The sequence below is a fragment of the Myotis myotis genome, unplaced genomic scaffold, assembly GCF_014108235.1.
Source record: "Myotis myotis isolate mMyoMyo1 unplaced genomic scaffold, mMyoMyo1.p scaffold_m19_p_11, whole genome shotgun sequence".
Lineage (NCBI taxonomy): Eukaryota > Metazoa > Chordata > Mammalia > Chiroptera > Vespertilionidae > Myotis > Myotis myotis.
In genome coordinates this window covers 63342290-63369425 of record NW_023416315.1, presented here as the reverse complement: position 1 = coordinate 63369425, position 27136 = coordinate 63342290, and the positions used below count along the sequence as shown (strand labels likewise).

Here is a 27136-nt window from a genome sequence, read left to right as displayed (position 1 = left end):
CACCAGAGCAGAGCAGAGCAGAACAGAACAGAGCAGCACAGCTGGAGGGGCCTGGCCCCAGGGCTGCCTCACAGCCATGCTGTGTCACAGTTGAGCTGTTCCACAGCTGTGATGTATCACAATTGAGCTGTTTTGCACTGAATAAAGTTTCCTCTTCACCACACCCCAAATTAGGGATTCCTGTTGGTGTTGAATTGGCGTCCACAACCATCTCTTGATCCCTAGCTCACAGATGAGAAAAGTAAAGCCCAGAACTTCTTCACATGAGCTTTGGGCCGCTGGTAGGTAATTCTCGAAGTCCAGAGGGCCGTAGGGTAATGCCATCTGGGCCTCTTCTCAGAGGGGTAGTCCACATCATGTCCATTCCTGTCAGCCCTCAGCACTGACCTTTTGGTTGCAGGCTCAGCCCAGTCTAATTGGTAGGCCGAGGGGCCTCGGCAGCTCCCAGACTGAATTCTTTCACACACCTGGGTAAGCAGAGCAGACAACTGCCACCAGGTGGCGCCACATGGCAATTGGGACTTGAATGGGTTGAATCTCTTTTTTTTTTTTTTTTTTTTAATATATTTTATTGATTTTTTACAGAGAGGAAGGGAGAGAGATAGAGAGTTAGAAACATCGATGAGAGAGAAACATGGATCAGCCGCCTCCTGCACATCTCCTACTGGGGATATGCCCGCAACCAAGGTACATGCCCTTGACCGGAATCAAACCTGGGACCTTTCAGTCCGCAGGCCGACGCTCTATCCACTGAGCCAAACCGGTTTCGGCGAATTTGCATCTCTTATCCCCATAGCTGAGCAAGCTAACCCCAGGGATTTTAACTCTATAATAACACCATCCCACCACAATTGGCTATTTGGCACTCCACAAATCAATCTATAGTGGCATTTTACCGTTTTTGACTAGCCAATTCCAAAAACTTTACAGGGCTTTTTTTTTTTTAAAGAACTATTGCATTCTGGTACAAGCTTCTGATTAGATTTCATTATGAATTCTAACAGAATCATGCAAAAGCACTTACATATTGGAATATATTTTTTATTATAGTCTTTGCCCTTTATAATGCTGTTGGGCAGTATATCGACCTTTAATATGGATCGGTGGGTTATAATCACTGAATTTTACTTCAGAATTGTGAAAGATGTTACAACATATTTGTCATGGAAAGGCGACTGGATTGACAGGGTTGAAAACCACTCTGGTGGAGTATCGACCTTCTCCTGGCTACTGCCCTATGGACTTCGATGATACTTTTTAGCCTCCTTTCCTATCTCCACTTTCTCCTACTCCCACCTGCTCCTGGAGGCTCCTTTGCTCTGCTGGTCCCACACCTTCTCCCTGTCTCCAAGGAAGCAAGGCCCTAGCACCATCACTTGTGCCCCAGCACAGTCCCAGCAGCGCCATCACCTACTCCTCCGGCTCTCTGCCACTCTCCCCAGGACCACTGGGACATCCTGTTCGTTCCACCCTCACTCCTCCTCACTTCTCGTCTCCAATCTCTAAGGACTGTCTGTGCAGTGAGAACCTGGCTATGCTCCCTCCTGACAGTCTTCTGATTGGGGGTGTATCCCGTTTTCATGGAGTAATCTTTGTCAATTCGGCCTAAAACTCTGAAAAATGGCTAGCCCAGCTGAGCTTTTCTGCCTCTGCTGAGACAATGCTGTGATCGGTCGGGGCTTCTACATTTGAAGATTTTTTCTTACTCTTGTTTGCCCTGAGCTGATTACTCATTCCCTGACCTGCCTACCTCAATTTGGTAGTGGTGGTGTGTTAATTTATGAGAAGATACACAATTATATTAACTAGCTTTCTTTTTTATATATGTTCGTTGATTTTTAGAGAGAGAGGAAGGGAGAGGGTTAGAGAAACATCAATGCATGAATCAGCTGCCTCCTGCACGCCCCCTGCTGGGGATCCAGCCTGTAATCCAGCATGTGCCCTGACTGGGAATCCAGTGGGTGACCTCTTGGTTCCTGGGTCCACGCGCAACCACTGAGCAACACCAGCAGGGCTTAACTAGCTTCCTTTTTCCATTACTAGGCCATACCCAGACGTTCGGTTCTCTTTATTCTCTGGCCACCACTTAATCTCTTTCCTTGTTAGTTTGTAACTAGGTGAATTTTTGCTGTTAATGAGATTATTCTGTCTTCCACAGGAGGCCTACACACAGCTTTGGGCTTGCTGGCATGGTAAGACTCGAATCCGTCTGGGGATCAGGCAACAGCAGAACCAGCACAGGGAAGATCTCAGGGAGCTGAAAACACCCTGTTGGAGAGCCTGCAACTTTCTTTTTATTTTTTAAATATATTTTATTGACTTCAGAGAGGAATGGAAAGGGAGAGAGAGAAACATCAATGATGAGAGAGTCATTGATCAGCTGCCTCCTGCACACCCCACACTGGGGACTGAGCCTGCAACCTGGGCCTGTGCCCTGACTGGGAATTGAACCCTGATCTCCTGGTTCACAGGTCGATGCTCAACCAGAGCCATGCCGGCTGGCCAAGGCCTGCAGCTTCCTGTGCGGAAGCTCGGATCGCGTTCCCGGGAAGAAAGGACTAGACATCCTTTTCTGGGAGTGGGGCCAGAGGAAGAGTCAGCCCCAGGCAGAAGCAGCAGGAAGCTTGGGCGTGTGTGGGGGCCTCTGGTCCGCCACGCAGAGTGCACTTCTGGACACAGGCAGGAGGCTTGTCCTCTCCCACAGGTTGCATTGTTCCCAAGCCGGAACCCGTCATGTTCCTGCAGGGCTAGGGGGACCGTAGCTTCATGTGTGAGTTTAATGTTCCCTCCTGGCTTATGATTTGACAGTGGTTCGCGGTGTCTGCTTTCTCCCCCAATCTCTCGCAGTCTCTAGTAATTCCTGAGAAGTTCCAGCATATTTGCGAGCACTCAACCCCAATATGGATGGGCAGCGGAAAATAGCCTCTGCCGGTACTCCAATTACGGTAAAGCCGGTAAGGAGTGGAGAATATAAATGAAACTTAGGTTAAGACCTAAGCAATAAGTGAGACAAGGTTGAGGAAACCTAAATCCCAACCAGAGCACCTCAGCTGCTGGTAACCCCCTAACCCAGTGGTCGGCAAACTCATTAGTCAACAGAGCTAAATATCAACAGTACAACGATTGAAATTTCTTTTGAGAGCCAAATTTTTTAAACTTAAACTATATCGGTAGGTACATTGTTATTAACTTAATTAGGGTACTCCTAAGGCTTAGGAAGAGCCACACTCAAGGGGCCAAAGAGCCGCATGTGGCTCGCGAGCCGCAGTTTGCCGACCACTGCCCTAACCCCTTACCACACGTACCCCAGAAGGTAAGGAAATCAAGAATAGTCTCAGGTTAAGCCAAAATATTTCACCTGTGGGATGGGGAGTGGGTTTGGTTGTCTACCTGAATTCACTAGAATTTTCCTGGACCATCAGCCATCATCTGGAGATCATTCTTTGTTTGGTTTCTGCCCCTTCCCTCAGTGCATGATAACAGCAACCTTCCTGTGACATTTGGATAACTGTGCATCTTTTTTTTTTTTTTTTTATGTTTTTATTGCCTGGCCAGCGTGGCTCAGTGGTTGAGTGTCAACCTTTGAACCAGGAGGTCATGGTTTGATTCCCAGTCAGGGCACATGCCCAGATTGTGGGCTTAATCCCCAATAGGGGGTGTGTAGGACGCAGCCAATCAATGATTCTCTCTCATCATTGATGTTTTTCTCTCTCTCTACCTCTCCCTTCCTCTCTGAAGTCAATAAAAATATATTAAAAACAAAAAATGTTTTTACTGATTTTAGAGAGAGAGGAAGGGAGAGGGATAGAGATATAGGAACATCGGTGAGGGAGAAACATCCCTTTCTTTTCCACTCTCCCTAAAAATCAATAGAAAATATCCTCGGGTGAAGATTTACAAAACAAACAAAAGAAAAATTTTAAAAAGAAGAAAAAAAGAGGTTGGTGAAGGGAGATACCCAAGTTTACTGTATTTACCGTGGATGCCTGAGAGATAATTCTGTGACAGGGCTCTTTACAGAGATTGCTGATTATCCACTGATATCCTTCATCCTTAAATAATAAATAATAGAATTCCTCAGTGCAAGATGGGCTCATGGTCGCCCAGCTAAAAGCTATGTTTCCCAGCTTCCCTTGTAACTGGGTGTGGTCATGTGACTGAATTCCACCCAATAGGATATGAGCAAAGTGATTATGCCATTTCCAGGCCATGCCTTTAAAAGGAATGAGTGTGCCCTTCCCTTCCCTTCCCCTTTTCTCACTGGCCAGGATACAAACACGATGGCAGGAGCTGGAACAGCCACCTTGGAACCCAGAGATGGAAGCCACATGTTGGGAATGGCAGACACATCACCAGCTCTGGACTGCTTACCTGTGGACTATTATGTAAGAACGAACCAAACTTCTGTTTTGTTTAAGTCACAGTATTTCGGGCCTTCTGACCACCTGGACTGTACTCCAAGTAATATAGCTTCAAGCCACACCTATACCCAGAAACCTGTACTTCCTTGTTATTTGCACTTGTGTTTTCTTATTTCAAATTGTATGTTTTCCTTTTCAAAAATTAAACTGTTAGCTAGTGCTTTGTCTAACTTTTCTTTTTTCAAAGAACCAGCTTATAGATTTACTCATCTTAGTGTACTTAGAGTTTTAAGATTAGTTTTGCTACTTTCATCCTTGAATAAATCTCTAGCCATTTATGGAATTATTGGGTCACATCCTTTCCTCTGCAACATTCTCTCTACATTGTTCCATTGTCCTATGCCACCTAAAACTGCTGACAAGAAGTCTGAGGCCAGTCGCATTTTATTCCCCCGGTAGATTATCTGCTTCCTCTATCTGGATGTTCGTAGTAAGGTGCTTTTGTTATCTCTAAGACTTAGGAACTTTACAAGACATATTCTGGTCTCAATGGTTTCTTGGTTCAGTTTACCTGGAATATAGTAAATTCTATTCATTTGCCAAATTGAGTCTTTTTGTTTCAGAAATTGCTTTTTCTTTTATGTGTTTGACTACCTTTTCGATTCCATTTGTTTCCTCTTCATCAGGGACTCGACCTATCTGTTGGATCAACAGAAATGTCTTACGGATTTACCATTATCCTTCCAGTGATGTCATCTCCTTGCCCTTCACTGTGTTCTGTGTGCTAGTCTCAAGCCTGTTATCCATGTCACTGATTCAGCTTTCTGTCATGTCAACTCTACTTCTTGTAAATTCTAATGTGACTTTTAGATATTTAGTGGGTTTTTCTTCTGTTTCTTTCCTTATAGTCCCAAGTCTCTTTTCATCTGATTTTGATATCTCTGATTTTTTGTTGTTGTTTCCTAAGGCCTCAAGTTGTATTTAATTTCCTTGAGGGCACAGAAAAGATGCTTTTCAACGACTTTATTCTATTTCTTGAAATTGTTTTTCTTCTGATATGTATTCTTTATAAGTATTTTCCTACTGAAATTCTTTGGGATCCCATAGTAGCACCATACTAAGAAATCTTGATGATTTTAATGAAAGAAAAACAATATCTGAATCCACCAGCCCTTTACATATAACTTCTATTTCACAGGAAATATAGTTGCTAAAGAAGCAAGATAAATACCACCAGGAAATAGCCAGACAAATCCAGAAGGTGGGTCATTCTGTAGGACAAGAGACTCAATTGCTTCCACTAGTAAGGATCCTAAAAAAGGACTGTCCTAGATCAAAATAAGCATGGCGAACTGTGGTCCTGGATTGGATACTGATTTGGATAAAGCAAGTATAAGAATAATTGGAGCTAATTTGACAAATTTTGATATGGCCTGGAAATCACATGAGATGAAAATACACCAAAACACAAATGTAGAGAGTGTTGACTGAATAAAATAGGTTATAAAACATTTTTTAGAGTATGATCCATTTTGGTACACACACATAGGTAGTTATTACAGTCATGTTTTCTGGAAGGTAGGAATATGCTGTTTATTTTTTGAACTTGTCTGTATTTTCTAATGTTCTACAGAGCACATGTTCTGCTTATGTAACAAAGTTTTTTAAAATAGTGACACAGAGCCGAAACCAGTTTGGCTCAGTGGATAGAGCATCGGCCTGCGGACTGAAAGGTCCCAGGTTCGATTCTGGTCAAGGGCATGTACCTGGGTTGCGGGCACATCCCCAGTAGGAGATGTGCAGGAGGCGGCTGATCGATGTTTCTCTCCCATTGATGTTTCTAACTCTCTGTCTCTCTCCCTTCTTCTCTGTAAAAAATCAATAAAATATATTTTAAAAAAATAAAATAAAAAATAAAATAAAATAGTGACACAGATTTAAATGGAACAGCTTTACCATGAAGATCATAAAACTTAAGTTTCAGGGCCCCATATTCCCATGGGCCTTTCCAAGGGCCAGTTTTTTGTCCTACGTTGTGGGATTTTTAAATTTTGATTTTTTTTACGTTCCACCATTTTTTATTGTGGTAAAATATACATCATGTAAAATGTACTATTTTAATCATTTTTAGGTTTACACTTCAGTGGCATTATGTACATTCACATTGTTGTGCAACCATCATTACCACCCATTTCCAGGACTTTGTCATCTTTCCAAACTGAAACTCTGTACCCATTAAACAACTCTAATACTCCCCTCCCTCCAGTCTTTATTTTTATTATTATCTTTTTTTAAATACTCACCTGAGGATATCTTTTTATTGATTTTTAGAGAGAGAGGAAGTGAAAGAGAGAGAGAGAAATATTGATGTAAGAGAGAAACATTGGTTGGTTGCCTCCCATACGCACCCCCACTAGGGAGCGAACCCACAACTTAGGTATGTGCCCTGACCAGGAAGCAAACCTGCAACCTTTTGATGTATGTAGTTGTATCTGCTGGTTTGAAGTCTGGCTAAATATAACCAACTGACCCACCCAGCCAGGGCCAGTCTTTTTATTTTTAATAATCTCCAAAGTTGCATAAGCTTTAAACACAAAACCTGGGTCCAGTCCCAACTGACAAACAGATATCCTGGTCATTCCTGAGCAATTGAAATGATACCTGAGAAGGCCAAAGTGACTTTAGCCTCAAACCAATATATAGTCACCAAAGTGCTCATCACCAAAATGTGCAAAAGGCAAGAATTGTGGTAGCATCAACATTACTGAATACATAGGAAGAGGAAAGCAATGAGTCTCTCCTGTCATTGGAAAATATACAACTTTCTCCAGAAGCTATAACACTGTCATTCTTAAGGTCTTAATTTCTCATAAATTAACCATAATTTCTTCATTGCTTGGAATTATTGATAAATAGTACCATCATTTCCTGTAAAATTGGTCCAGAAGAGTAGATAGTAGTTTTATGTAGTTGTATCAGCTGGTTTGAAGTATGGCTCAATATAACAGAAAATCCTAATTTATTCAGACTAGTATCATAGTTTTATGATCATCAAAGAACTGGAGCTCTGCTACCCTCCTTAGCATGCTGCTTCATGACCAAAGGGTTGCTCAAGCTCCAGCCCTCAAGTTTGTATTCCAGCCAAAAGGAAAAAGCAAGGTGTGAATAAGAGCACGTCCCCTTCCTACAATGATTCCTTACATCAACTGCACCTAACACTGGAGCTTGCATCTCTTTTGCCAGAACATAGTCATATGGCCTTACCTAGCTGGAAGGGAGACCCGGAATAATCACCTTTATTCTAAAATATTGTGCCCAGTGAGAAATTCTATTAGTAAAGGAATGGAGACGATGGATAATAGGACGTACAATTAAGTATTTTTCAAATGTTTTTTTTAAAGGATGCAGTGTGCTAGTTTTTGAGGTTTGGTGGAACAGGTAGAAGGGGTAGACATCTTAAAGCACCATTTCTATCACTGCTTAGTATTTTGTTTAGAGTGAAGAGCCCACCTCCTCACCTTAGCTTTCTAGACTTGGTGCTAGATAAAGCCTTCCTCCACACACTGCAAAGTGGGTTCGATAGGATTATATGGAAAAGGGAGAGAGACATTTTCCCAACGGAAGAGACCTTTTGAATGTTCAATGGCCAAATATATCTAAATCACATATCTACGCCAATAAGCTTTCCTGTTGTGGTAAGCTTTAACTGTGGAAAGCATCATATCAATGTATTAATTGCCATCACTTTTTGTACTGTGTCTTTCTAAGGAAATGTAAACCACAGGATATAGTCTCTGCCTCATCCTTAGAGAACGTTACCATGGAGGACATTTCCCCACATGGTTAACAAAAGAAAATAAGGAATGAGTGCAGAAGTTGCTTTACCCACCAGGGAGCTAGTACAGGTGCTTGAGCAGGAGCACAATAGAAATGACTGCCCTAGCCCGTTTGGCTCAGTGAATATAAGCGTCGCCTGCGGACTGAAGGCTCCTGGGTTCGATTCTGGTCAAGGGCACATGTCTGGGTTGTGGGCTCAATCCCCAGTAAGGGGGTGTGCAGGAGGCAGCCGATCAATGATTCTCTCTTGTCATTGATGTTTCTATCTCTCTCTTCCTCTCCCTTCCTCTCTGAAATCAATAAAAACATATTTTAAAAAAAGAAATGACCAAGTGAGGGGCTGATAGAATCAGGTGACTTAATAATGAAATACAAAATAAATCTTAAAGCTTGTGCATCGCATCTATTGGTTGTCAAATTGCTTTTCTGAATTTATCACATTTGACCTCTATGATCAATCCATTACTTAATACATCCTGATATTTTGTCCAAATTAGAGTACGGTTTCTCCCTGAGATGGACTTGAATAGTGGTCAGTCAGCTTGGTTCTTTGCCCCTGGTCTAGCCACCCCAGGACTTGGGCTCTTTCTTCCTCTGGCCCAGGACTGAGGAACACTGTCACTCTGAGAGGGGGAATGGCTTGTTGATCCCGCAGAGCTGCTCATCGGGGTTCTATTCCTCCCAGCTGGCACCCTCACAAAGCCAGCCTGTGGGTAAGAAACGAATGCCTTCTACTGCTCCTTCTGTTTGACCTCCTAAGGGACCTAGCCAGCCATAGCAGAGCACAGAGAGGCACCAACAACTCCCTTCATAACCAGAAAAGGCTACTGCAGATACACCAGGGCGTGTGGGGGCCCACATCATGTAAAGCATGGGAAGGCTGGGTTTTACAGAAACGGCTCTTAAAACTCTTTGGCAGGTGGGTTGCATTAAGAGTAAGGGAGGGTTGAAAGGCAGGGAAGGTATTTTCCTCTGAGCAGTGGAAGGAGCTCCCCAACTTCCGCTTGGCTCACTTCCTTCTCAGCTCACTACCTTCCTCACTTCCTTCTCAACTCACTACCTCCCTCCTTTCTGCCTGGCTCACTTCCTTCTCAGCAAGCTCTGGGGGTCCTCGGGTTCCAAGAAGGGCTGGAGAATGTCAGGGCATAAGCAGCCAGCAAAGCTCTGGAGGAAGAGGGCGGCTCCTCCGCACTTCCCTTTCCTGCAGGCTTGCCCTGGTTTTTCATGATGTCATCCATTCATCATTGTGAGCTGATTGGCGGTCCCAGGCCCTGGCCTGCTGCCCAAGGCCAGAAGGGCAGAGAGAGGTCCCAGGACAAATGTGCAGCAAGCCCCTGAGCATGTGCGGAAATGTTGTCATCAGCTCCACCTAGAAAGAGTTGGTGGAAATCGAAAGCAGTAAAAGTCACAAGATCCTATCCAACTTTCTCTTCCCTGAATGCCTGGGAAGAATTCAGGGGCCTCTTGCCTGTGGATGGAGAACCAACCCCCGGAGTGGGCCTGGGTGTGGAGGAGGGACTGCTCTGCCAGATGGTTCACTCTCCAGAATTCAACCTGTTCCCTGACTCCGTGGTGTTTGAAAGCAACTTTGTCCAGGTACTCCGGAGTCACTCAGCGGGCACTCCTCGATCCTCCTAAACCTGTTCCCAAGAGCTGGCCAGGAGAGCCTGTCCCTGGAACTGGAGTGGAGCGAGCACTGGGCAAGGAGCGGTCAGGGGGCCTGGGATACAAGGCCACCCCCACTTGACCCTGACTTTGCAGAGCCCCAGACAGGGCTTCTCCTGCAGTCAGTTGTCATCCCCCTGGGATAGAGGCCAGGCGTTCTCTGCGCTGATTGGAGGATTTGGTATCTGAATCCCCCAGTTTATTTCCTCCCCCAGGAAGCCCAAAGCAGACGATCAGAGAGGCAGTGAAACAAGATGCCCTTTGAGGGTGTGGAACAGAAATGCCGATTGATGAGAGAACAAAAGCTGGGCCCCAGAGAGACCTGGACTCAGAGTGCAGTCCAGGAGGCATCACTGTGCAAGCGACCTGCAACCCTGAATCCCAGGGCCCTCTAATGTGAAAGGGGTCGAACGGCACGAGGCTTATATGCACACACAGGTGGCAAAGGCCTCGGTACAAGGGGCACTCAGGGCACTTTTGTTTCCGGCCTGGGCTCTCTTCTCAGCTCCTGGGAATTACGAGGGACCTTACAGAGCAGGGAAGGTGCAGGAGACTCTAGGGCCCCTCAAAGAAGGGCCGAAGGACGTTTTTCAAAGAAAAGCCAGGGGACAGTCTAGGGAGGATCCACAGAAATGTGCCGCACGCCAGGGAACTCCTGGGGGATAGTTCTCGTGGGCAGATGCTAACAGTAGGTAGTGTCAATACGATTACAGTTGTTTCTCCAATATAGGTTTAAAACAGTGGTTCTCCCCTAGCGATAATCTGCCTTCTAAAACCAGGGGACATTTGGCTGCATCTGGAGACATTTTTGGTTGTCACTACTTGGGCGGGGTGGGGGGCTGTGCTACTGGCATCTAGTAAGTGGAGGCCGAGGATGCTGCTGAACACCCTGCCGCGTCCACAGGGCAGCCCCTCCCCCAAACAAAGCATACCCTGCCCGCAATGCGAATATTGCCGAAGCTGAGAAACTCTCAGCTGAAATGTGTTGCTCCTTCTGCCAAATCTCAGGCTGTGCCCGTGGGGCTGCTTTGCAGGTCAAAAAGGACAGGAACTGGATCAACATCTACAAAGCCGCCTACACCATGGCCCTCGGGGTGACCTCCTCCGTGCCCTGCCTGCCCCTTCCCAACATCCTCCTCATGGCCCGCGTCAAATGGCACCGGGGGCAGAGCCAGACGTGGAACAGACCATCTCCCGCGCCGAACATCATCCTGAAGAGGTGAGCGACACCCTTGGGGATGAAGGACAAGCGAGGGAAGGGGGTGGCCCCAGAGCAAAGGCTGCTCTGAGACTAAACCCAAGGCGGGAGGAAGCAGAGGGGTCAGCAGCAGCGCCGTTAATTTTTCAGGCAACAGTAACCTAAGACAGTGGGCGCATTGCAAGCACCCTGGTCAGATGGGGTAAAGGGAGGCATTGTGTGGACAGCAATGAGGGGCCAATCTACATGCTCCCTTTCCTTCTCATTGCACTCACCCCGCTGAATTCTTAGGAAATCTCTCTGCCAAGGGGCAAGAAAGCAGTGAGACCCGGCAGATGGTGCACAGGCTGGGAGCCGCAGGTTCTAGTCCTTGGCATGCAATTAAAGAGACTCATACACTGTCTGAGTCATAAGTTACTTGATGCATCTTAGTTTTCCTACCAGTAAAATGAGTGGAGCTAAGTGTCATGAGAACTGTAATATATACTCACATCATGCTTGTCTAGGATGAAACAGCCCTTTTGAAAAAATATATTTTTATTGATTTCAGAGAGAGGAAGGGAGAGGGAGGAACAACAATGATAAGAGGGGATTATTGATCAGCTGCCTCCTGCAGGCCCCACACTGGGGATCGAGCCAGCAACCAGGCATGTGCCCTGAGCAAGAATCGAATCGTGACCTCCTGGTTCATGGGTCGATGCTCAGCCACTGAGCCACACCGGCTGGGCAGAAACAGCCCTTTTTAATGTTTGAGCCTCTTCAAGTAATCTGTAGGATATTCAAGAATCTCTAGCCCTAGCCAGTTTGGCTCAGTGGATGGAGCATCGGCCTGTGGACCAAAGGGTCCTGGGTTTGATTCCAGTCAAGGGCATGTACCTTGGTTGCAGGCTCCTTCCCAGCCTGGGTGGGCCCTGGTTGGGTGCGTGCAGGAGGTAACCAATCAATGTGTTTCTCTCACATCGATATTTCTCTCTGTCTTCCCCTCTCTCTTCCACTCTCTCTAAAAATCAAAGAAAAAATATCCTCAAGTGAGGATTAACAGCAACAAAAAACAGAATCTCTAGATCTTCTCAGAAATCCAGATAAACTCTTCATTTCTCCATATTGCCTGAGTGCTAAACATCTCCATTATGTTTTGGAGTACCTACAGCAAGCACAGCCCAGCCCCAGCTGACCAATATTCAACCCGAAGCCAGCTCCCTGAACCTTAGCACCTTTGGGAACAGTGATTGAGGCAATAGGGTCAATGGCTGGACAGTGAGGCCAACTTTGTGGCAGAGGAGAATAGCTCCCTTGGTGCCATCAAGAAGGAAATGGAAAACCCTGTGACCCCAGCTACTCCTGGGCTGTCTGTCTCAAGCAGGATCCTGGGACACCAGCATGAAAATCATGGCAGGATGGGTGGAGGTTAAAATGTAGTTTCAAGGGCACACCCAGACCTACCGAATCTGAGGGGTATCTTCAGATGTCTGCATTTTAAACAAGCTCTCCAAGTGAACATGACCTCCCCAAAGTTTGAGCCCTATTCCCACCCCCAAAAGCCTGAGTCCTGAAGGAGATACTCGTCATTTTTTAAAAAATGTATTGTTTGTTTATTTCAGAGAGGAAGAGAGAGGGAGAGAGAGGTGGAAACATTAATGATGAGAGAGAATCACTGATCGGCTGCCTCTTTCATGCCCCCTCCCCATTGGGGATCAAGTCCACAAACCAGGCACGTGCCCCAACCAGGAATCAAACTGTGACTTCCTGGTTCATCGGTCGATGCTCAACCACTGAGCTACACTGGCCCCGTGACACTCCTCATTTTAATGAAAACAGAGTTGGATCAGAAGCAATGAGGTTGTCAATGTGTGTCTTCCTTCATGCCTTCAGGATTCTCCCATTGAAGTTCGTGGAGCTCCAAGTCTGTGACCAGCTCCAACGCATCCTGCGGTTGAGGACGGTCACAGAGAAGATCTACTATCTAAGACTCCACTCTGACCATCCTGAGACTGTCTTCCACTTCTGGATCCGACTAGTTCAGATTCTGCAGAAGGGCCTGTCCATCACCACTAAAGACCCTAGGATTCTTATCACTCACTGTCTGGTGCCCAAGAGCAGCTGCAGCGTCTCAGGAGACTCTAAGGTCAGTGGGCACCATTGCCACCTCCAGCCAAGGCCAGAGCTGAGGGGTAGAGCTGAGGTAAGCTGGCATGTGAGTAAGCACCCTGTGAAGGCAATCCCTGCCTTTAATTGTATAGTGTACAACCACCTGTAAGATTCGCCCATTGTAAGTGTACAGTTCAACACTTCCAATAAATGTATAGGATTGTGCACCCATCACCACAACCCAGTTTTAGAACATTTCCATCACCATAAAAAATTCCCTTGTGCCCATTTAAAGTCGCTCTTTGTTCCTATTTCCTGCCCCAGGCAGTCATTGATCTGTTTTCAGTCTCTATAAATTCATATTTGTTAGACATTTCATATAAACAAAATCCTACAACAGTCTTTTGTGTCTGGCTTCTTTAACTCAGCATAATTTTTCAGGTTCATCCATATCAGAGTCATAGATGATCAGTAATTCATTCCTTTTTTAAAAAAATTGATCTTTGAGAGAGGAAGGGAAGAAGGAAGGGGGAGGAAGAAAGAGAAAGAGAGAGAGAGAGAGAGAGAGAGAGAGCATTGATGTGAGAGACATCAATTTGTTGCATATTTGTTGCGTGCTATCTCGGCCGGGAATCAAACCCACCACTTTTTGTTGTACAAGACGACACTCCAACCAGCTGAGAGCCACACCAGCCAGAACTAATTCATTCTTTTCAATTGCTGAATGGTATTCCATTGTATAGATTTGCCACATTTTGTTTACCCATTCACTCATTGATGGACGTTTGGATTGTTTCCAGTTTGAGGCTGTTATGAATAATGCTACTATGAACACTTATGTACAAGTTTCTCTATAGACATAGTTTTCATTTGTTATGGGTCGACTCCAAGGGATGAAATTGCTGGGTCGCATGTTAACTTTACCTTTAAATTTTAAAGAAATTGGCAAACTGTTTTCCAGAGTGGCTGAACCATTTTATATTCCTACCAGCAATACATGAGGGTTTCAGTTTCTCCACATTCTCACCAACACTATAGTATTTTGTCTGTCTTTTTTGTTAAAGCCATTCTACGGATATGTAATGGTTTCATCTTTGATTTCCTCAATGGCTAGTGATGTTGAGTAATTTTTCATGGGTTTATTAGTTACTTATATATCTTCTTTGGTGAAATGTCTATTAAATCTTTTTTTTAAAGTCTCATTTATTACTGCACCAACCTACTACTGAAGAAAAAAATCAACAGAGAAATATCATTGTTCCAATAATTTCCCAATTAAAATGTCCAACTGTCCAGACAGTAGTGGTCTTTTCAGTCATTTAAAGGTGCAGGTAACCTGGATGCCACATAAATATGGGAGCCATCTCTCATGTGCGATTCCTTATAGACCCAGTTTGGTTTCTCTCCAGTGTCTCCTCTTGGAGTTGTACCTGATTTTATTACCAGTTTTCATCCGAACCCATTGGGAAATGGGCTGATTCTGCTTGTTTCTTGGCCAGGAACCTCTCGATCCTGACAGTCTTGTGAGAAGACATGGCGAAGGAGAGTCAACTGAGCACACCGCGATGGTGGAGGAGGAGCTCGAGTCTTCTTTGGTGAAACGTTTATTCAAGTCTTTTGTTGAAAAACCCATTTTTAAATTGAGTTTTGTCTTCTTGAATTGCTATAATTTTTTGTATATTCTGAATATAAGTCCTTTATTAGATATACGACTTGCAAATATTTTCTCCCAGTGTGTGAATTGTCTTTTTATTTTACTTTTTTTTAAAAAAAAAAATCCTCACTCAAGATATTTTTCCATTGATTTTAGAGAGAGTGGAAGAGATAGGGAAAGATAGAGAGAAATAATGATGTGAGAAAAACACATCTGTTGGTTGCCTCCTGCACGTGCCCTGACCAGGGCCTGGGCTGGGGAGGAGCCTACAGCCGAGGTATGTGCCCTTGACTGGAATCAAACCCGGGACCCTTCAGTCCACAGGCCAATGTTCTATCCACTGAGCAAACTGACTAGGCCATCTTTTTATTTTCTTAATGGTGGCCTTTGTGGAGCAAAAGGTTTTTTTTAATTCTTTATTGTTTAAAGTATTACATGTGTCTCCTTCCCCCCCCCCCCCCCATTGACCTCTCCCCAGCCATTCCCACCCCCAGCACATAAAAGTTTTTAGTTTTAATGAAGTGCAATTTATCAATTTTTTTTCTTTTATAGATCAGGCTTTTGGTGTTGTAGCTAAGACTTTTTTTTTCAACCCAAGTCACAAGTATTTTATCCTATGTTTTCTTCTAGAAGTTTATAGATTTAGCTCTTACAGTTAAGTCTATGATCCCTTATGCATTACTATTTGTGTATGGTGTGGGAAAGGGTCTAAGTATTTGTGTTTTCACATGTGGATGTACAATTTACCCAGCAGCATTTGTTGAAAAAATTATCCTTCCCTCCATTAAATTATCTTGCACTTTTGTCAAAAATCAATTGAAAGTAAATGTAAGGATTTATTTCTGGATTCTCAATCCTGTTTAATTAATCTGTATGCCTAGTCTTTTGTCAATACCACGATGTCTTGATTAATGTAGCTTTATAGTAAGTTTTAAAATTGGCTGTTGTAAGTCTTCCAATTTTGTTCTTTTTCAAATTATTTTGGCTATTCTAAATCCTTTGTATTTCCATATAAATTTTAGGATTAGCCTATCAATTTCTACAAAATAGATCGCTGGGATTTTGACAAGGACATGTTGATTATATATATCAATTAGAAGAGAATTGCCATCTTGACAATATTGAGTCTTCAAATATATGAATACTGGAGGGCCAGTGCACGAAATTTGTGCATGGGTAGGGTCCCTAGGCCTGACCAGCAATCAGGGCCAATCTGTGGGGTGACCGGCAGGGCGATTGGGAGGCCCCCACTGGCACCCGCCTTGGCTGGCCTGGCGCCTGCGGGCTGGGGGCAGCTCCTACATTGAGCATCTGCCCCCGGTGGTCAGTGTGCATCATAGTGACCGGTCTTTCTGCTGGTCATTCTGCTGTTCAGTCGATTTGCATATTAGGCTTTTATTATATAGGATGGAATGTCTTTCCATTTATTTCAATCTTCTTTCATTTCTCTTAGCAATGTTTTTTTAGCTTTTAGTAAACAAGTTCTGCATTTCTTTTGTTAAATTTATTCCTATCTTTTTATTTTGTGGCTACTATTTTAAATGGAATTGTGTTTTATTAATTTTATGTTTGCATCATTCATTGATAGTATATGGAATTGATTTTTTATATTAATCTTGTTATCAAACATAGTATTTTTGTGGTTCCTTGTGATTTTCTATATATATATATATATATATGTCATCTGCAAATAAAAGACAATTTTACTTCATTTCCAATTCATTCACATTTGTTTATTTATTGCTTATTGCCTTAGCTAAAACTTTCAGTACAGTGTTTAGTAGAAATGGCAAAAGCAGACATGCTTATGCCCAATCCTAGGGGGGAAACATTCAGTCTTTCATTAAGTATGATGCTAGCTGTGGGATCTTTATAGATGCCCTTTATCAGGTTGAGGGAATTCCCTTTTATTCCTTGTTTATTGAGAGTTTTTATCATAAATGGGTATTAAATTTTTTCAAATGTCTTTTTCTGCATCTATTGAGATGGTCATGTGGTTTTCCCTTTATTCTATTAGAATAGTGTATTATATTCATTGATTTTTAAGTGTTAAATCAACTTTGTGTTCCTGCAGTAAATTTCACTTAGTCGTGGTGTGTATGTATACTCCCTTCTATATGTCCCATGATTCGGTTTGCTAGCATTTAGTTAAGGAGTTTGCATCTACGTTCGTTAGAAATATTGGTCTGTAGTTTTCTTGTGATATCCTGGCTTTGGTATTAGGATAATACTAGCCTCACTGAATGAGTTGGGAAGTATTTCCTCCTCCTCTATTTTCAGAGCTTATGAAGACTTGGTACTATTACTCCTTTAAGTATTTAATAAAATTCACCAGTGAAGCCACGAGGGCCTTTCTGCCCCAGGCCTTAGAGTGTGATGTAAGACTGACTTGAGCTACAACAGGAACTCCATGAATGCAGGGGTTTTTATCTGTCTTCTTCACGACTCTATCCCCAGTGCCTGGCACATAGTTGGCACTCAGTAAAGAATGAATGGATGACTCTGAGCAGCTTGTACTTCTAGAACACCTTCGGGGTATCGCAGGCAACAGGGAAGAAGGCAATTTACGTCAGGTGTAAAAAGCAGCTCAATATCCGACTTTTCTTAGAGAAGTCAATTTTTAAAACATTCATTAAATTCCTACAGTAAACATTTTATTCCCCTACATTTAAATATAAAACCAATAGCATCTGAATAGGCTATTGATAACATTAAGGTATATTAATGAGAATAGGTTATGTACTAAATTATGTCTAAAGTATTCAATGACAATGTTATCCTTTGGGCACCAAAGGATAGTTATAACAATCCAGGGCGTATAAGCAGATATGGCCTCAGAATTGCCTCTCTGAACCCCTGGCATGGCCACCCAATGGAACAGTTTGAGTTCTAACACTTTAGGGTTTGGATCATGATATTAGGAAAATACAGAGACTCTAGGGCAGTGGTCAGCAAACTCATTAGTCAACAGAGCCAAATATCAACAGTACAACGATTGAAATTTCTTTTGAGAGCCAAATTTTTTAAACTTAAACTGTATAGGTAGGTACATTGTTGTTAACTTAATTAGGGCACTCCTAAGGCTTACGAAGAGCCACACTCAAGGGGCGAAAAAGCCGCATGTGGCTCGCGAGCCGCAGTTTGCCGACCACGGCCTAGGGTCTTAACCATCTGGTTTTGCTTTTTTCCCCCCTCCCATCCAGTTAGTACAGAAGAAACCTCAAGCCTCCCAGCCCAGCGAGAGCCTCCTGCAGTTGATGGCCAAGGGGGAGAGTGAGGCCCTCTCTCTGATTTTTGCTGACTTGCACCAGCACAACCGGTTCAGGTACATGACTTAAATCAGGCCAGTCTGACATCCCTTCCTGCAGCCCAGATGGCCTGGGCTGTGAGATCCAAAAACCAAGTAACTTGGTTAATGAGCACAGGGAGGGGCATGAAACACTGCCACTCAGGACCCAGCGTTATCCCTGACTCAGGGCAACCTTTTCCCAGTTCTCTTGGCCATATTCTCTTCCTCCACGTAGCAAGCACAGTAGTCTTTTTTTTTTTTTTTTTTTTAATATATTTTATTGATTTTTTACAGAAAGGAAGGGAGAAAGATAGAGAGTTAGAAACATCGATCAGCTGCCTCCTGCACACCCCCCACTGGGGATGTGCCTGCAACCCAGGCACATGCCCTTGACCGGAATCGAACCCGGGACCTTTCAGTCCGCAGGCCGAGGCTCTCTCCACTGAGCCAAACCGGTTTCGGCAGCACAGTAGTCTTGACTCCAGAGGAGGAATCTTATAAAAAATGAAAAGTGCCCTGGCCAGGTAGTTCAGTTGGTTGGAGTGTCATGCAGCACACCAAAAGGTTTCAGGTTTGGTCCCTGGTCAGGGTGTACACAAGAGGCAATCGATGGATATTTCTCTTTCTTCTCTCTCTCTTTCTCTCTCTCTCTCTCTCTCTCTCCTCCTTCCCCTCTCTCTAAAAATCAATAAACATATCCCCAGGTGAGGATTAAAAAAGAAAATAAAAGTAACTCTCCAATAATAAGAATAAGTTAGTAACACCGGTAAAAAAGTAAAACCTAATTTCTCATCCAATTCCTAGTCCCCGCAGAGAAATAAACAAAACATTGTTTAAAACACTGTCTGCTCCGTGAGTTCCTTGACCTACTCACCTGGCCTCTGATTGGACTTTATGAATCTTCTATGGTCGTTTTCTCAATGTGTAGCCTGTTCTGGAAAGCTCCATTGTGCAGGCCAATTTTTTTCCATGCCTGAGGAAATGTCCATGTATGTGTAGATGACTTAAGGTTTGAGTCTTAAGACTGGTTGGTATGAGAGAGACAGGAGTTGAAAATATTTATTCCACTGGGACTACAACCAGAGAGCAAAGATTAAGTGGGATCTAGGGCCCTAGTGAACTTGATTTGTGGGTTGTTGTTTTTTGTTTGTTTGTTTTTTTAAAAAAAAAAAAGGAGGACAGAAATAAATTGTAATGATCACCAGAAGAGAAAAACAAAGTTATCAAAGAAGAGATTTTTGTCACAACAGGGACCAGCAGTTCAGACACAGAACAACAAAAAGAAAGTTTTCTTTGAGAGTGCCGTTAGTAAACTGAAAACCAACAGAGTCTGAGAAGATAAATCTCTCAGAGTGGGTCAGAGCTCACACAGAGCTGGGCCCAAGTCTCTGCTCTGCCTGTGAGCCCTTGGGCACATTGCTGAACTCTCCGGGGCCAGTTTTCAGATCTGCACGATGGAAATGATGATAGTTCCAACCGCATCCAGATATTGTCAGGATTAAGTGAGCCCCAAAGCATGAAGTGCTTGACATACTCCTCAGCAGATTTAGAGGCAGATTTAAATAAACTCTCAATAAATATTAACTTGTATTATTAAGGCTGCCTTGGGCTAGAAGTAGAAAAATATTAACACAAGAAAAATTGTTAGTTGCCCACTGTTAAAGAATTTCTACTGGGCCGCCACTCTGCATATCATATAGAAATCTATAATTTAAGAAATTTCTGGCCGAAACCGGTTTGGCTCAGTGGACAGAGCGTCGGCCTGCGGACTGAAGGGTCCCAGGTTCGATTCCGGTCGGGGGCATGTACCTGGGTTGCGGGCATATCCCCAGTTGGAGGTGTGCGGGAGGCAGCTGATCGATGTTTCTCTCTCATCGATGTTTCTAGCTCTCTGTCTCTCTCCCTTCCTCTCTGTGAAAAATCAATGAAATATATTTAAAAAAAAAAAAAAAAAAAAAAAAAAAAAAAAAGAAATTTCTGGATCAAGTGTCACCTAAATAAATTTAAAATTTTTTTTTAAAAATTTCTGAATAAGATGTCATACTGCTGAGCTGGGGAGTGCTGGACTGTAATAGAACAAGATATGTTGATGTAACTTTTTGTCTCAAAATGTTAAAAGTTTAAATTTTTAAAATTACTATTTGAAGGACGGCTTCTGTTTATATTCATAGGCCACAATTCAGTCACATGACCACACTCAGCTGCAATGGAAGCTGGGAAATGCCTTCTCTATTCTGTACGTGCCCAATACAGAAGTAGATGCTTGCCCCCAAGGGAGGAGGGAAGAAGAAATCCTGGGGGCCCATTGGCAATCTCTAGCACAGAGAGCTTTGAATATTTCCAGAAGGCCAGAGGAGATTAAAACCTTTATTTGGGCACTAGCCAGATAAAGGGCGGAAAAGGTGGTACAAGTTAAAGGCACAAATGAGTGTAAGACTGACACTTCATCCTGAGGAAGAAGCGTGATGAGTTTAGAGAAAGGGGAGGAAGCCCAGTGTGGGGAGAGGAGTGGCAACAGAAGGACGTTAGTAAAAGTGGGCAGGGGCCAAACCAGGCAGGACCTGGGAAGCCATGCAAATGAACTGAGACTTTGAGTGTAATGAGAGCCTTAGCACCATTTTTAACTGGGAGGTAACATGATCCAATTTACATGTTGAAAAGGTCATGCTGGCTGTTGCAGTGACATTTGATATGAAGAGAGGGAGAATAGGTGTAGAGGGACCAGCCAGGAAGCTATGGGAACCCAGTCTGGGCTGTCATGTAAAAATGGATCAACGGGATGTGAGAAGCAGGAGGAAGTTCATTCTTGCTCTGCTGTTATCTCGATAATGGCTTTGTACGGTCATTTCGTTTCTTGTCCTTAATTCCCCAGAATGCAGCCCTGAGGGATGACTTTTCTCCTCACTCAGGCAGACTCTCTAGTCTGGTTGCAATTGTATCAGCTTTTGTGTGTTGGCAACAGTATGCAGGTTACAGCAATTGAAATAAATGGCTGAGACACAGGACTCAGCAGATGGAACCACACCCACTCCTCCTCTGCCAAGTCAGCCGCCGGGGTCTGCTCCCCGCCACCCCACCCCACCCCTCCCCACTTCCCCTTCCCTAGTTTCCTTCTGGTATTTTAATATGTGTCTCACTTACCCAATAGAGCCACAGCTTATATCTGCCTCTAAAGTTTTAGCATCAGGAAAAAATATAACGAGAAACAAGATTTAAAATGAGAATTTCATCTCTATTTTTTCCCCCTTTGCCCTTCATTTCCTTGATCCTGAAATGGCTGGAGTTCCAGGAGAAGCAAAAAGACCAAGACCAAAAAGGACAACTCAGGTAAACAGGGTAAAGGGCACCGTGTCTCAGAGAAGCTTTTGCTCTGCAGATGCAGGAATGGAATTGTCTCTCGCTCCCCATCCCAGAGTTTCTAGCTGTCAGGATGTCCTTTCATACTTTACCTTGAGTTCCTCTAGACTCTCTGACCACCATAGTCAACTTGGCACCAAATCCTCCCAGTTTCTTTCTTTGAAATGTTTCCTATACCGGCAGATCCTCCCCTCGTCCACCTATGACCTCTTGCCTGAACTACAGCAATCCTCTAGTTCATTCATTCATTCGCTCATTCAGAAACATGCACCTGAGTACTTGGTAAGTGCCAAGCACTGTTGCAGGCTTTGGCGTCCCAGTGAAGAAAGACACAGCAGCCCCTCCAAGGGGTTTATCATTTGGTGGGGTCAGATGGGTAAATCCCCAGATTACAAAACCTCTTCTTCCAGGCAGCACTCAGAGCTCACGCCTGGGGTGCCACAGCGGCACAAAGGCAGGGTGCCTCCCTCCTCCCAGGAAGCTGTCCCGGAGGCCTGGGGTCTGAGCCAAGTCACAGAGGATGAGGACAAGTAGGCTGGCCAAAGCATTAGAGTCAGGGCATTCTGGGAAGAGACAGAGTCCGTGTGACTGGAACAGCAGCTGATTCCCTGTTTATCTCCAGGTTCTGGTTTACCCCAAATCCACTCATTTAAAAACACACACACACACACACATATATATATATATTGATTTCAGAGAGGAAGGGAGAGGGAGAAAGATATAGAAACATCAGTGATGAGCCCTAGCTGGTTTGGCTCAGTGGATAAAGCATCAGCCTGCGGACTGAAGAGTCCCGGGTTCGATTCCAGTCAGGGGCATATGCCTGGTTGTGGGCTCGATTCCAATAGGGGGCATGCAGGAGGCAGCCGATCAGTGATTCTCTCACCATTGATGTTTCTATCTCTCTCTCTCCCTTCCTCTCTGAATCAATAAAAATATATTTTTAAAAAAAGAAACATCGGGGAGGGTGGGGGTAAGGGGAAGAGATCAACCGAAGGACTTGTATACATGTATATAAGCCATACCAATGGACATGGACAACAGGGGGATGGGAGCATGAGTGTGTGTGTGGGGGAGGTTGGGGGTTAATGGGGGGGATGAGGACACATTTGTAATACCTTAACTAATAATAATAATAAAAAAAAAAGAAACATCAATGATGAGAGAGCATCATTGATCAGCTGCCTCCTGCACACTCTTGAGCCCACAACCTGAGCATGTGCCCTGACTGGGAATCGAACTGTGACTTCCTGGTTCATAGGTTGATGCTCAACCAGAGCCATGCCAGCTGGGCAAATTCACTCATTTTGGCATGCATGACTCTACATTAACTTCCCTTCTCTTACCCATCTCACTGGTCACTTTCTCCTCCTCAATTAGGTGCCCTCTGCCTCATCTCCTTCTCCAGCCCAAATCTTCCACTCTAGCCACACGTGGGCTGTCCTTGTCCATGCCTTAGACATCCTCCCTCTGCCCCCTCCCCCTGATGCTGCATTCTAAATCCTACCTTTCCTTCCAGGTACATCTCACAACACCTTTCTGCCCAGACAAAACTTTCCTTGGTCATAACCTTTGTTACATGATTCCCTAATTGTTTCATAGGTTTCAATCTTGTTTCTTCAATTAATACTACAATTTCTTCCACGCCCCTGAATTATCCACAGTGGCAAGCACCAGACTGGGAACACAATAGCTCAGTAAATATCCATGCACCACACCATTAATAAATTACTCCTCCAAATTGGCTCAGGAAGCAGCCAGAATTTCATGTTATATTTAGAAATTTAGAGGAGTATGTAGATCCCAGGGGCGCTCTGCCAACTTTCATTCAGGCCAGGGATTACACACTCAACTGTCTGCAGATGGTATAAATGGGTAAAGAGGCTACATGTCATGGATCTAAGGAATGGTTGACTTTTCTCTCAACTCTATCATAAGTAAAACAGCAGCTGGGCTGACACTTGGTTTCAGCATTGAGGAGACAATAGGGAGTGTCAGGGACAGTGGCAATGAGAAAGTGGAGGTTTTAATTAAGGCTTCAATTAATTGTTTCCATGCTAGAACACAGGCCTGGTGCTGCTAGATACTCTGGTTTTTTCAAGAGAAGCCAAAAATCTGGATTTTTATGTGACATATTCCCTGCCCATAAAAAAATTAAAGCACAGTATAAGCCAACACTAAGTGGGCACACAAAACATATCTACAGGCCAAATCCAGCCTGGAGGCTGCCAGGCCCAGCCCCCGTTCTAAATGTGAGTGGAGCTGATGCTGGCCCACATTTTCTTCAAATCTGTGAATGCCTTCTCATGTTATGTAACTGATAATAAAACGGTGATTCATTTCTGTTTTTGCACATGCATCCAATCACACATGCGCACGTGCACACACACACACCATACCCTTTGAGGTTAAGGCTGAAGAAAACAGAAATAGACAATATTTACATTCTAGGACTTCAGAGAACAGCCAGAATTTCAGAGTCATAGGCTATCTGGTGTCACAGGAACCGCCACTCCCGAGATGTCCCTGTGCTGATTTCAAATAGTCATCCTGGGGAGCCCTCAGGACCCTTCTCTTTCCTTGGAGCTGAAGAAACTCGTTTTCTCTTTGGACCAAGAAGTGTACCCTCTCAGTCAGAAGGAGAGTCACACTCCAGCCTCTTGGAACTTTTGGAGAGAGAGAGAGAGCTACATTATGAAAAACCAGTATCCCGAAGCTTGCCTGGGTGGCTAAACCTTTCAACTCTCCATCAGCAGGTGGTGTGACCTGTTGAAGTGCTTCCCAGACCTGAATGTGCAGACTGGGGTCTTGTTAAAATGCAGAATCTGATCCAGTGGCTCTGGGTGAACCTGAAACTGTGCATTTCTTCTTTTTTTAAAAAAAATTTCGATTACATTTTGCATTCAACACCAATTTGTATTAGTTTCAGGTGCATAGCACAGCAGATAGAGACATTCATACAGAGGTTACAAAGTGTTCCCTTGAAACTCTGCATTTCTAACATGATCCCTGGCGATGCCAAAGCTGCTGGGCTGTGAGCCATCCTTGGAGGAGCTGAGGCCAAGTGGACCGAGGACAGGATCTGGCTTAAGGCCACCTGGGTTCAAGCCCATTGCTAGTGCAGCTAGCTGAATCTCCTGGGCAAGTTCACGCAGTTAACCTCTCCAGCCACACTGGTTCCTCCCTTTCACTGGCATTGCCTTGTTCCCACGATATAGTGCTCAAATCATGGGCTCCGGAGCCAGGCGGGCTGGCTTTGAATCCTGGCTCTGCCTCATCATGTGACCCTGGGTAAGTAACTTAACCTTGCTGGGCCCCAGAGTCCTCATACGGCAGTGCTGACCTCTCGGGCTCTCTGTGAGGATTAAATGAGTATTAGTACACATAATTGTTTGGAATAGTACCTGACCCGTAATAAACACCCCGCAGATGGTGGCCGTACTCTGTGAGCATGCTCTGTGAATTAAAGTGCAAACAAATGCCTCCTCTTTTTGACGCAGAGAAAGATAATTCCAGTGAAGACAGCATTCCGTGCACCCGCGACCTCAGTTGGAGGGATTCCTTCACCTATGGAGAGTGGGAAAGGGAGAACCCCTCTGGGCCGCAGCCCCTCTCACTCCTCAGCACGTTGGCAGCCTCCACGAGGCCACAGCTGACTCTATTCATAGGTACGGTCATGGGATTCATCTGGCTGCCTCGGGACGGACCTGGAGTCTGACCTCAGGCAGGGGTTCAGATCCTGGGTCCCCAGGGTACTGCCTGGAGGCTGTGGGGTGGGAGTTGGGGGTGCCAGCCACAGCACTTCAGCCATTTCCCCCTGCCCTATTCTTCTTTACCTCCAACTGGGCTGAGTGAAACGCTGAGTGTGGCACCTCGGGAGCCCCCAGAGGCCTTTGTGAGTTCCTACAAAGTGGCTCTGAGGGGATAGAGACTGGGATGGCACTGTTGTCGCTAGAGCTGCTTTCTCTCTGTGGGTGGAGACATGAGGGCTGCCTCTGCAGTTCCGTGGGCTCTGCCTTTGAGGAGGTGAGGACCCTTTTCCTTTTCTGAGCTCTTGGGGAGCCCCAACCGCCTGCTGCAGAAAGTGAGGAGGGGTGGGGAGTAGGGGCGACTTCCCTGGTCCCAGCCCTTATCTCTCCATGCTCCAAGGCTCATCCATCCATCCATGTATTCATTTAACACACATTCATTAACTACTCCCTATGTGCCTCCGTCTAACCCAGTGGTTCCCAACCTGTTTTTGGCTATGCCCCATCTAAGCATCTCTAACATCCTGATGCCCCCTCATCCCCCGCCCGTGACATATAATTCTTACTATTCAAAAAGTGAACTCCTATCCATGTGGAGGAAGCCTAAAAGGCCATTAACTTGTTTTGGTTTTTTTTTTTTTACACTAAGCAACCCACATGGTCATTTTTTCCCTAAAAGGCCATTAACTTGGTCTAAACAAACTTCCAAAGAACATGGCATCCATGAAAGAGAAAAATAAAAGAATGAAAGGACAGTTGAAGTACTGAGGAAGAAATCACTAAGAAATTGTTTTAAAAATAGTAAAAATATGAAGTGATATGAAAAAAATAGCAAATAACATTTCAAAACATATAATAGAGAACTGAAATGCATAAATATGTCACAATATATATTTATATACTGTATATGAGGCCCCTAGAACCATAAGAAATGCAAAAAATTCACTGTTAATAACTCATTCTCAAATCGCCCCCCTTAAAAATCAAATTGCCCCCCGTGGGTCATGTGCCCCGTGTTGGGAACCACTGGTGTAACCGGAGATAGGTAGAGTGGTTTCTGTTTTCTAAAATCAAATATTATTAATAAACCACTAACTCTTATAAGATACCTGTTATTAATAGTTGACAATTTAAAAAACTAACACAAATATCTGTGTGCCCACAGAAGAGCTACTTAGGCAACCTATATCTTATTGAATTTGTTCTCTCTCAAATTAACAGGAAATTCTATTTGAGCCACCCTTTCACACCGGGGAGAATCGAAGCGGCCCTCGCCAACACCGCCCTGCAGCATTCAACTTCCTGAGGGACTCTGTCTGGATGGAGAGAAGGAGAAAGCTGCAGCCAAGGAAAAGCTAGCATCACCTCACGCGGATAGCATAGCCCTTCCTTGGAGACCCATTTGGGAGCTTGGCTTCCAGATGAAAAGCATTATCCTGCACGTAACTTTGTGACCTCCTCGCCTCCTTTCCACCACCAGGCAGGCACAAGGAGACGTGCTCTCGGAAGGGCCAGGGCCACCGAGAGAGAGAGAAAAGGGAGGAGAGGGGAGCAGGACCAGAGGAGAGGTGGAAGAGAACAAGACGGAGGTGAAGAGGAGGGTGAGGGGAGGAAGTCAGGAAAGACGGGAGACAGGGAGCGGTGGTGAGAAAAGGAAACAGGAGAGACTTGGGAGAGAAGCTGGAGAACAAGAGAAGAAATATACCTCTGAGAGATGCCTCACCAAGCTTCTATTTACCTAATTTAAAACTTGAAAGTAAGGCCATATACAAAAAAAAAAAAAAAAAAAATGTGTTTTCTTCTCTGCTTAGACCAGTATAAGGGGCCGGATAGGAATTCTAGCCAAGGGCCTCTCTCTTTCCCTTTTGGCCCGTTTTTCTTTTTTTCATGTTTCTTCATTTCAAAGAAGTTGGGGTTGTTTTTTCCCATCACCATTTA

At 44.4% G+C, this 27136-nt stretch overlaps 1 protein-coding gene across 1 annotated transcript; it reads left to right on the top strand.

Annotated features, from left to right (window-relative positions):
* The first annotated feature begins 9548 nt into the window (after positions 1-9548).
* FAM71F1 (family with sequence similarity 71 member F1) lies at positions 9549-25167 on the top strand. Its single transcript, XM_036327064.1, has 7 exons — positions 9549-9794; positions 10898-11082; positions 12934-13186; positions 14649-14744; positions 18007-18128; positions 21376-21419; positions 24950-25167. The coding sequence occupies exons 1-7, from the start codon at positions 9549-9551 to the stop codon at positions 25165-25167; spliced, it is 1164 nt and encodes a 387-aa protein (XP_036182957.1).
* Positions 25168-27136: the final 1969 nt, after the last annotated feature.

Coding starts and splice junctions, on each gene's coding strand:
- FAM71F1 (XM_036327064.1), top strand. CDS start 9,549: ATGTTGTCATCAGCTCCACCTAGAAAGAGTTGGTGGAAATCGAAAGCA. Junction 9,795..10,897: donor TTGAAAGCAACTTTGTCCAG/GTACTCCGGAGT, acceptor GCTGCTTTGCAG/GTCAAAAAGGACAGGAACTG. Junction 14,745..18,006: donor AGGAGCTCGAGTCTTCTTTG/GTGAAACGTTTA, acceptor CCTCCCATCCAG/TTAGTACAGAAGAAACCTCA.